We start from the raw sequence: 12216 nt of genomic DNA, 5'->3' as shown, positions 1-12216 counted from the left end.
ACACGCCCACTTTTGTAGAGGCAGAGCTGGAGGCTGATGGGGAATCATTGTCAATATCTCTGGCGAAAGTCACTGAGGTAGTCAAACAACTCCACAGTTGCAAAGCCCCAGGGATTGATGAGAGTTGTCCAGAAATGCTGAAAGCTTTGGGTTTGGAGGAGCTGTCTGTCTGGTTGACACGTCTCTTTAACATTGCGTGGAAGTCTGGAACAGTGCCAAGGGAGTGGCAGACCGGGGTGGTGGTTCCTCTGTTTAAAAAGGGGGACCAGAGGGTGTGTGCCAATTACAGGGGTATCACACTACTCAGCCTCCCTGGTAAAGTCTACTCCAAGGTGCTGGAAAGGAGGGTTCGTCCTAAAGTCGAACCTCAGATTGAAGAGGAACAATGCGGATTCCGTCCTGGACGTGGAACAACGGACCAGCTCTTCACTCTTACAAGGATCCTGGAGGGGGCGTGGGAGTATGCCCAGCCAGTCTACATGTGTTTTGTGGATCTGGTGAAGGCAAATGACTGGGTCCGCCAGGAGATACTGTGGGAGGTGCTGCGGGAGTATGGGCTGAGGGGTTCACTTCTGTGGGCCATCCAAACTCTGCAGTTCGTTGGGCTGAGGATCTTGCTCTGCTTTTTGCAGTTGACGTGGCCCATCGTCGGTCAGTGACCTTCAGCAATCACTGGATCGGTTCGCAGCCGAGTGTGAAACAGCTGGGATGAGGATCAGCACCTCTAAATCTGAGGCCATGGCTCTCAGCAGGAAACCGGTGGATTGCTTACTTCAGGTAGGGAATGAGTCCTTACCCCAAGTGAAGGAGTTCAAGTACTTCGGAATCATGTTCATGAGTGAGGGGAAAAATAGAACGTGAGTTTGGCCGGAGAATCAGAGAAGCGGGGGCGGTGTTGCAGTCGCTCTACCGCACCGTTGTGGCGAAAAGAGAGCTGAGCGGGAAGGCAAAGCTCTCGATCTACAGGTCAATCTTCGTTCCTACCCTCACCTATGGTCATGAAAGCTGGGTCATGACCGAAAGAACGAGGTCGCGAGTACAAGCAGCCGAAATGGGTTTTCTCAGGAGGGTGGCTGGAGTCTCCTTTAGAGATAGGGTGAGAAGTTCAGCCATCCGCTGCTCCTTTGCGTTGAAAGGAGCCAGGTGGTTCGGGCATCTAGTAAGGATGCCCCCTGGGCGCTTCCCTAGGGAGGTGTTCCAGGCACGTCCAGCTAGGAGGAGGCCTCGGGGAAGACCCAGGACTAGGTGGAGAGATTATATCTCTCCTGGGCCTGGGATCACCTCGGAATCCCCCAGTTAGAGCTGGTTAATGTGGCCCAGGAAAGGGATGTTTGGGGTCCCCTGCTAAAGCTGCTGCCCCCGCGACCCGACCTCGGATAAGCGGTTGAAGATGAGATGAGTATCCAACATGTGACCTCAAGGTCAGTTTTAAATATATATTTCCTTCATTCGACCATCTGTAAAAGCAGTTAAACAATATTTTCAATCCTACATTTCTGATATCTATGCCGTGGTGTTTTTGCATTAGGGGCCTGTTAAGGCGAATTTATGCTCTACATTAGATACTAATGAATATGGACGCAGCCCTCTCTCCATACTCTGTGCACAGTTCGTCTGTATTTCTGAACGTATCCTGCTTGCAGATGCGTACCGATACGGACCAAACGTTGCAGTACCACCTGAAATCGTGGGGGCAACAGACGCAGGATCGTCATGTCCTCCATCATCTCCATGTTTGTTCTTTTCATAAACTTTTTTTTTCAAACTTTATTGTAATAACTTTTGAATCTGAACAACACCCTCTAGAGGATATTTTGCTCAACGTCCATTCCGACGTAATGAAAGCATGAGAGCACATTTAAAGCGTTGGTAACGTACGTCTCTATTTATGCACGAAATGGAGCAGGAATGAGTCTTTAGGCCACTCCAGACACCGGTTAAAGTTTTAAAATCAACTCTACTATGATTAATATTTTGTTTAACATGGATTTTCAACATGGAAAGTAAAAAAACAACTCAGAGAAGAGAGAGCGCTGGAAGCACATCTGCTGTTTCTCCCTCATGGAGGAATGTTGACCTGGCCTTTCCCTGCCCTCCGCTGCTCATGCTCGTAGCCCAACGCATACTTGTGACCGACTCTTCGGTAACTACTTTTTAGCTTCTGTTGAAGCTTTACATGCCCGAGGTTTAAACAGAAGCATGCAATTGACTCATCAAGATGACTAAACAGATTGGGGGAAAACAGCCATAGGCCAACATGTTTGAGCCGTTTCAGATGGGAGATGGAAGAGGTGCCCCTTGGGCGGATCACTGACATGGCAGGTGCAACTCCTGGAACCCTGCAGGTGGATGGATGAACATGGAGCTGCCTTCCCAGGGAGCTAACGTTAGCCATCTAAGTTATAGTTTCAGTGTCCTGAACCAAGCATCAGTGAGACCCAGACTCTGATGAGCAGTCTGTTGTCACTAAAATGGTGGACTGGCAGACGTATCAGAATGCTGAGTGCCGTAAGCATCTTTTCTCAAGTTTCTGTTGTTTGTTAGCTTGTTAGCTTGTTACTGTCAGTGGCTGACAGCTATGATGGCAGTGTGTTTTCTCTCTGTACTGACAGCTGTACTGAGCTGGAGGTTTCAAGTTTCTTTGTTGGTGTTGTGTTAAAGTTTTTCGCCCGTCAAGTAGTGTTTCACATATAAGACAATGATTGGTTTATAGATTAGAGACGTTCCAACTAAAGATGCCATTATATGTTTGAATGTCAAAACTCAGAGTGCACAGAGATCTCCTCCTTCAGGAGAGGAATGTGAAAACACCTCTCTAGTGACAAAATGTGCTCAGATACAAGAGACATTTTATAGGACAGAAACAGAAGAAAAAGTGGAGGGGTACTTTTAAAAAAATATAATATATTGCTTTGTACTTTTGTGTAAATGAGTATTTGTGCTTTTTCCCACTTGGTGCGGCACAACAGAGCTGGACCTACTGCACTTGCAGTGTTCTGGACTGAAACGCATGTGCACTGTATGTGCATGTTCAACGTGAACTTTTAGTTTCGGTCAAACAGCCATGGCCCCTAAACGTGTCCCATTGGTTGATTTTACTGGCTTGTTCGTCTTTCTAGCTAGCTAAAGAGGGACTAATATTGTACTTTAACATTATCATATGATATGGATATACAAGTACTGACTGCTGTATTGACTGACATTTATTGACAGTATGCCATTAACTACATGAGCTTTACTTTGTGTTATTATTGTCCTCATTGTGTTTGTGTTTATCATGTTTTTAATCCTTCCTTATGTTCTGCCCCTAAATTCCCCTAGACAGGGGCATCACACTCATGTTGATGTTGTTTGGGTTGTGAGTAAGCTGAGAGACAGTGGCCCTCATTTATCAAAAGAACGTACGGCAGAAAAACGTGCGTACGACCATTTTTGGACGTGAGCGGGAGCTACGATCAAATCTCACGTCTGGTCTGAGATCGTGTATGCAAATTTCAGCCTGTGTATTTGCGGTGCAGCACAGCAAAATCTGGCTGAAAATAATGAACAAACCTCAGCTGTCATTAAGCATAAGCAGTCACATATTAAGAACAGATCAAAGCGGATTCTTAAAACGAATAAAAAAAATAGAAATTGTGGTTGGAGCAATTGATTGTACTCATATGCGTCTGAAAGCACCATCCATGAATGATTATGCACTCATCAATCGCAACAACTACCACTCGATACATGTACAGGTGATTTGTGATGCCAAGCTATCGCTTTTAAACGTGGCGGCCAGCGGGGGGGGGGGGGGACACACGCGATTCTTTTATATTTCAAAACAGCTCGGCTACAGCCCCCCGCGACCTCGACAGGAACAAGCGGTTGAAGATGAATTAATTAATGAAAGTGTTGGCGCGCAGCTGCAGGAATGCGCACTGCAGAGCCAAAGTCATCTCCTCGGTAAGTGGCTACCCTCAATAAATTGCATTAAATCAAACAAGGTATCAGATGATTAACATCTTGGTATGGTTCTTCTAGGTGACAAAGGTTATCCTCTAACGGTATACCTAATAACCCCGCTGGCAAACCCCGCTACAGAGCAGGAGCGCAGGTTCAGCAGTGCACACACACGCACACGGGTCACAGTGGAGCGCTGCTTCGGGTTGACTGCCTTCGTTATTCTTTTCCATACAGCGTTTTTATGAACCCCTTTTATTCCACTCTTAAGACTGCCAAAAAGCACAAAAAAAGTTTATTTTTATACCAGCGTTCTTCCTCTCCATGTTTGATCTCAGTGGGCGAGGCCTCCGAACCAGGAATATTTAAGGGCGTGACATGTTAATGACGATCGAATTCAGCAGCCGCATTTATCAAGGCCCGCTCATTCGTACGCTGAGATTGGTCAGATACGAATGTTTCATAAATCACACGTGTGTCCTGTCCTACTACCAATTCTGCGCTCAGATCTGCGCCCGTTTTCACGCAAGATTGATAAATGAGGCCCACTGTCCTTTGGTGGTTCTTCTGTTAGGATGGCATGATATGATGTCAGATGTTTGAGTGACTTTAGATGGCATAATTCAGCTGGAATGTTGTCATCGCTGGTGTTGCCGATGAATTGGTTGCTGCATTCTCCCCTCTCTCACTTGCATGCAGTTTGTTGGCTGTGCAAGTTTGGTTCAATGTAATATATATCCCTATGATTTGGATTGCTTCATGAATGGTTCTTGTATCAAAATTGTGTGCCCCACCAGAATTTTCATACCATATCACCACTGCGTTTTAGGCAAGGCAAGGCAGTTTTATTTGTATAGCACTTTTCATACACAAGGCAGACTCAAAGTGCTTCACAGCACAACATGTCATGAATTAAAATGCATTACAGAAAGACAAAGAGAATAAAAACATAGACAATAATAAAAACAGTGCGGACGTTAAAAGTGCAAAGATTTAGCAGAAAGCTAAGTGAACATAAAAGTTTTCAGTCTAGTTTTAAAAGTGGTCAAAGTGGGTGAAAGTCTTACATCTTCAGAAAGTTTATTCCTGCTGTTTGTTGCATAATGACTGAAAGATGCTTTCCCTTGATTTGAGTTTACTCTGCGAACCACTAACAGATTGGTCTCAGAGGATCTTAGTGATCTAGAAGGCTTATGTAGTGGGAGCATATCAGTGATATACCTCGGCCCTAGACCATGTAGTGATTTATATGTGAGCAGGAGGATTTTGAAATCAATTCTCTGACGTACAGGAAGCCAGTGTAATGATTTAAGAATTGGTGTAATGTGCTCACATGTTTTGGTCTTTGTTAGAACTCTAGCCGCAGCGTTCTGAACAAGCTGTAGCTGTGTGACAGTTTTTTTGGGAAGACCTGCAAGGAGACCATTACAGTAGTCTAGCCTACTGGTAATAAAGGCATGGACAAGTTTTTCTAAGTCTTGAGCTGACATGAGCCCTCTAAGTCTTGTTACATTTTTAAGGTGATAGTAGGCTGGTTTTGTTACTGATTTGATGTGACTATCGAAATGTAAATCAGAATCCATAATAACCCCAAGATTTCTGGCTTTATTTGAGGTTTTCAGGGACAGTGATTGAAGGTGTTGGATAACTTTAAACCTTTCTTTTTTAGCACCAAAAACAATTATCTCAGTTTTATCCTCATTTAGTTGAAGGAAATTTTGGCACATCCAGTGTTTGACTTGCTCAATGCACTGGCACAGTAAATCTATGGGGCGATAGTCATTTGGTGATAGCGCTACATAGATTTGGGTGTCATCGGCATAGCAATGGTAATCAGTGCAGATGTTTTGTGTGTTTCACAGAGAAGTTCACTCACAGGTACATTGTCAAAGATGATGTCAGTGACGTTATTGTTGGGGCAGCTCTGCCACGAGTTGTTGAGCCTGAAGCCAAAGGCACTGGTGTGCCTTCCATCCAGCGCTGTGTATTTCCGAAATGTACAATTCTGCATGTTGATGGGCCCATCGTAGATCTGCATGCCCCGGATAGGAAAATCACTGCATGGAAACAGTGATATATAAATACACACACACACACACACACACACACACACACACACACACACACACACACACACACACAAGTGAAGGTTGGGGTAGCTAACCCCTGCTTCAGCACTAGAAACCAAGACCCATCTCCCGTTGTTATTATTAGGGTTGTTATACCAGCGGGCCGAGTATCTGATCAAGATTACACTTGGTACACGTAATGTTTGGAAGGTTCTGATCAAAAGTTATCAAAATAATTTCGATACTCTTAAAAATGTGGAAGTTATAATGGAACAACCTCCTGTAGATTACAGTCAAAACATGAAGTGCTGCGTATCTTCTCCAAATTGTCTCGTATCAACATAAAACTTGGTAATCTACTGAGATTCCTATGTCTTACTGAGGTCTTTTACAAAATTTGACACCAACAGACCACTAGGTGGCGCTGCAGAATTCATCGTATCTTAGCAATTATAAATCAGATTAAGAAGAAATTTAGAACAATAGTTTCTGATCCTTGTCTGAGGCTTTGAGAAAAATATGACATTAATCAGCCAGGAGGTGGCGCTGTTTTGAATATCACTCATACTGGATCATTAACTGTACAAGTTATGGAAACAAACCTTTCAGGGGAGGTATAGACTGGTGCCCCCACAGAATCCACCAAAAATGACGCATGTCCACCACAAGGTGGCGCTTTAATCAAGGAAGAGGCTTTTTGGGCGCTAACTTCCACATCATATGTTGCAAATACAGATTTCTTACATCCTCATGTTCTCTGAAAGGTACTAAATCTTGGGATTTAGACAACGGCATATCTCCGCATAGTATTTTTGCAGAAAATTTCAAAAAATGTAAAACCTATTTTTTCAAACTCCTCCTAGGCTGAGAGTCCGATCACCACAAAACTTTGCAGGAATCCTTTAATCAACTTGATGAAAAGTTATCACAATACGTGTACATTATAAAGGAACAACTTCTTGTATTTTGTAGTCAAAACAGAAAGTGTTGTATATCTCCACAAAAATTAGTTCGATTAACATTAAACTCAGATTGGTATTTCTCCATGGTAACTTTAGGCTCTGTGCAAAATTGGAGGTCAATCGGACATTAGTTGGTGCTGTTACGTTCAATTGAAAAATATACAAACCATAAGAAAAATATTGAAAACCTACTTTTGCGAACTCGTCCTAGGCTAAGAGTCTCATCATCATTTTGCACACATAATCTTTCTAACCCTACGATCAAAAGTTATCAAGAGAATAATCCAAACAATATAAAAGTTATAGAGGAAAGACTTGGTACACAGTAGTCAAAACAGGAAGGAGTGCGTTACTTGGAAGTAGTTTCTCTGATTATCACACAACTTGGTAAAGTTATTTCCTGGGCCGCACTAAGGGTCTGTGAAAAATCTGACATCAATCCGCCACAAGCTTGGACTGTTATGCAAAATCGAGTAATGCATGCATTATGTGAACAAACACAATATCTACTAACTAAAATACCTACACTTTCTTTTTCAAACTACAATCTGTGCTGCGTTCAAGCTGTGACTTGTGTCGTGCCTGTGGTCCTGCGGGTCCGAACTGCATCACCTCCACACCCGAGCTGCCTAAGGGCTCAGACACGGTTGATACCTGCTTGCAGGTCTAGTTATTATTATTATTATTATTATTATTATTATTATTATTATTATTATTGTTACTATTATCATAATTATTATTATTATTATTATTATTGTTACTATTATCATAATTATTATTATTATTATTATTATTATTATTATTATTATTATTATGTATTTATTTTCACAGCAACACTGGTCTCTGTTCACCATTAGATCAATTAGAGACAAGTGGTCAGATGTTACTTTCAGGACAGGTTAACAGTATACACTTTATCAGCTGATAATATTGCAAATGTTCTGTGTGATTTTTAGCTTGTTCCAGGACTAAGGCACTCAGACTGAACCAAAGTAGTATAGCTGTGGGACATAAAAAAAAAAATAATTAGCTCAGAGAGGCATAAAAAAGCTCAGTAGAGATGATGGAATGGCAGTGCTGGTGATAGGAAATGACTGATTAGAACAACTAACTTTAACTATACTATAACCATACTTCGGGCACCATGCCTGGATGTTCAAGTCAATTCCATTTGAAATTGAAAAAGGCAATGTATTTTTTGCATATACTGTATGAAATGTGGCCTTGCCTGCCTGATATGTTCAAGGCCAGACATACACCTGTAAGTGGTTTTATAGATAAGAAAAAAAAAGAAAAGACCATCCACCACATTCCACTCTTGGTGCTTTTGGACTGGTAAACAGAAGTGTGTATACAGCCTCCCTGTTATAGATGCTGAAAAATGTTCACCCAGTGTCCTTCAGCAGAGCACAGTGTAACATCATCTATCCAATGGTGTGCCCAAGTTTAGCCAGTTGCATCAAAGAATGCCAGGCTGAAGATGAAGCATGGGAGTTCTCTTTTTCCCACACAATAAAGGAATCTCTGCTGTTGAGACATTCCCTCTGTGCTCTGCCAAGTGGGCCGGGACAAGACTGATTTCTAGCATACCAAGTCTGACTCTCACACATATCAGTCTGTATCAAACTGGTACTCCACCTAAAATCTATATTTGGGGTATTAAACATTTTGGCTTGAAAAGCAGCACTCAAATGCTTCTTAATGAAAGTTTACATCTATCAAAGCAGGGGAATTTAAATTGAAGAGCTTTTAAGACCGTTTTCCATACATTTTAGTTACCGCTTACATCACCTTAATACCACCATGCTCCAAAAACCTGATCATAACCAGAATACAAGTGGGCATGTAAACACACCCAATGTATAGTTAGGTAATACTTCACATCTATAAATGCTTTTAAATCAATGGTTACATGTAACCTAAATGTCTTTCACCTTTCACTTTTTAAACCTGCATTCAATCATTTTTGGGCGTGGCTTTTTGCTCAGTGATGCAGCTGCAACACGCTAAAATAGGCTACAATAGTCACTTACATTCCGCGTGGCAGGGTTCTGCCAGTGAGGTCAGAACCCCCGGGGCCCCAGATCCTGTTGTCGGGGAGGGGCATCCCACGATTGTCACTTTCACCCACAAACAGTGAGTTTATCACCTGCTGACGAGAGCCATCATCATCTGGAAACGTCCCTCCACTGCACACACAGACGGGGAGAGTTAGTTTGGAAGTGCCAGTGTCAGTAGTAAGGGTAGTAGCATTGGTACTGTCAAATAGCTTCATTGATCCCAGAGTGAAAGTCCGTTATTATTTAAACATTGTGATCAGGACATTATGAATGTGACTTTTGTGTCAAATGTCATCTCTATCATTCAGTGATGTGAATAATTACACCACATTAGGAAACACTGTCACAGTCTATTCCACTGTTTTCACAGCAACACGACAGTTTCAGATAGTGACCTAACAGAGGCTGAGCTGCTTTCAAGCCATTATACTGTAGTTATAACTTTATTTTCAGAGTTTATGGGGGCCAATAGAGACATACGGTACATTAAGAAGACAAAGTAATCGGTATGTGTATATATATATATATATATATATATATATATATATATATATATGTGTCAATATTAAGGTTGGTGTGGTTAGCAATCACACTATTTATTGCCTACTAGGCTAATATTACTGGGAGTGAAATTGAATAGAAACCACACAGGCAATAAGTAATACCATTAATTCCTTAAAATCAGGCAAATCTTATGGCCCAGATGGCTTCTGCTTCTGGGCTTATGCTTTTGACAACCAGGCACTCCCATCCACATTAGAGGAATCTGTTATATTACGCAATTCATAAAAAGGGCAAAGGGCAAAGACTCCCTTGAGGCTGGCTCCTACAGAACCATTTCCATACAACACAGATCAGAAAACTCTTGCAAAAATGTAAACTAATAGATAGATGCGATCTCCAAATTGATTAAACCTGGTCAAACCTTCTTCATACTGGGGCTACATTTACTCCTCTCATTGTGGAGCTAAAAAAGAAAATTACATTTTATAAATATTTGCCAATCTCCATGATAGGTAGGATAAAAACGATTTTTCTTGCCACAAATCTTTTACAAAATCTGCCATTATATTGCCCTTTATTTGGGATCACAAAACAGCACCTATGCAAGAATAAATCAGAGGGTGGAAACTTATAGATCTTGGCTAGACAATACACAAGATGTTTACTGGTTGAACCTGGAGAGAGGACAGTGTACCCTTTAACATTTCTGCGATTGCTCTGTCACCAGTACCTCAAAGTAAATCCATATATAATCACAACCCAAGAATCTAAAACACGATCCATATATGGAAATAGGTGAAAAAATCTTTTGATATGAGAGTCCAATATCCCTCCTTCTACAATGGGAACAGCTTTTACACAATGGAAACTTAAAGGTTTCCACTCAGTTGGGGACCTGTACATAAACAATGTCTTCGCCAGTTTACAACAGTTGAAGGACAAATATAACTTATCTGCTTCTAATTTTCTCATGTACCTACAAGTGAGAAACTATGCCAAGCAACATCTAGCAGATTTTATCATTTTGGAACCAGACAAATAAGATAATAACTTATATATACGATGAACTACAAAATTGATATCTCCTTCTACAGATGCTATCAGACAAGCATGGGGAAATAAACTAGGTGAGGAGATCCCTGAAGATACATGGGGCGATAGTTGCCTTATATACACACATGCTCAATCAATGCTACACAATGTCTAATACAATTTAATCTACTGCATAGGTTGGACTATTTGTAAAGCAAACTCCATAGCACTTTCCCAGAAACATCACCTCAATGTAATAAATGTACCTCTGCAGAAGGCACTCTATTACACAGTTTGGTCAGCTGCTCAAAATTGACAAAGTATTGGGAGGTTTTAATATGGCCTCATAAAGCGATGAAGGTCTTGCTGCAATACCGGAAGAAACAGGAAATTCTTCCAATAAAACACTGGTTTAATGACTTAACACATCTTCTTCACCTAGAGAGAACCAGGTTTGCCCTGAAAGACAAGCTGGCAGACTTAAAAAAAAAGACTTGGTCTGGAGTCCACTTTGTCTCGGACTCCGCTCATCTCAAACCGACTTCCCGGTTGCTCCAATCAGGAAGTGGCAAAAACTGCAGTTCCATGACAACACTGAGGGGGGTGAATTGTTTATGTACCAGGCTAGTTTTTATTTTATTGGAGGTTAAAGTTTATGAATAATTAGGGGCGTGGCCTCTTGAGTGACAGCTAGCCTCCGGCCCTCACTTCTCCTCGGAGGTAAACGTCAGCCAGATGGACGTATCTCCCTCCCTCCAACATGTCCTTTTTTGGCCAGAGGAAATGAGGCGGAGTCAATTGGACTCAAGTTGAGAGAACGGACCTCGATTATTTTTTATACAGTGTACGGTCCACACCATTAAGCGACTCTGAATGGAACACCAGCTTGCCGTAGGTCAACTGTACACACTAAATGTATGCACCTACCCCCCCCCCCCCCCCCATTTTAATTTTATTTTTCATATATATTTTTTTGTTCATTCTTTTTTATCTGCGTAGCTATAGGGAAGCTAATGTAATGCATCACTATTTCGACTGAATATACTTTAATAAAGAGGAAACAGTCAAGTTGAATGTTTCAACCATTTTAAGCTAACTATTTTAACCATTTATCCAGTATTTTTAGCTAATTATTTCTGTTGAAATCCAGTTCAGTTCTCTATTTAGCGAACTACTGTAACTCTTTATTCAGTATGTTTAGCTAATTCGAACTGTTTAGTCATTACTTTGAGCTTTGTATTTCTACCATTCATTTATTACTTTTACCTATTTCAACTTCTGTGCTTTCTTGTTAACTAGTTTACACACTCTTACAAAACTGCAACATGTGTTACAGTTGACTTTATATGTTATTAAGTGGATTATTTTCATCAAATCATTTATATTATTTATTTGGGATGACAACATGACAACATGAACATCAATACAACCTTTTACCATCCGCCTGAGTGCAGCTTTGTATTAAAAATAAACTGTAAAACAGGATTACAGCTTTGTTTGTTTGCTGGACTCACCCGCTTCCATCATACATATATATCCGTCACACATATGTCTATCACACATATATCTTTCACACATATATCTTTCACATATATATCTGTCACACATATATCTGTCACACATATATAAGTCACACATATATCCGTC

General features: G+C 41.3%; 1 protein-coding gene across 3 annotated transcripts in view; it reads right to left on the bottom strand.

Annotated features, from left to right (window-relative positions):
• The window catches only part of cemip (cell migration inducing hyaluronidase 1), a 255839-nt gene that overhangs the window by 27400 nt on the left and 216223 nt on the right, over nucleotides 1-12216 (bottom strand). For all 3 annotated transcript variants that reach the window (XM_083918244.1, XM_083918245.1, XM_083918246.1), the window contains exons 20-21: nucleotides 9007-9162; nucleotides 5819-5999 (exon numbers count right to left, since the gene is read on the bottom strand). In XM_083918244.1, coding sequence (XP_083774370.1) covers nucleotides 5819-5999; nucleotides 9007-9162 — 337 coding nt within the window. The remainder of the gene's footprint in view (nucleotides 1-5818; nucleotides 6000-9006; nucleotides 9163-12216) is intronic.

The sequence above is a fragment of the Echiichthys vipera genome (genome assembly GCF_963691815.1).
Source record: "Echiichthys vipera genome assembly, chromosome: 1".
NCBI classification, from domain to species: domain Eukaryota; kingdom Metazoa; phylum Chordata; class Actinopteri; order Perciformes; family Trachinidae; genus Echiichthys; species Echiichthys vipera.
Note: the sequence above shows the minus strand (reverse complement) of the source record. Positions and strands in the feature narration are given on the sequence as shown.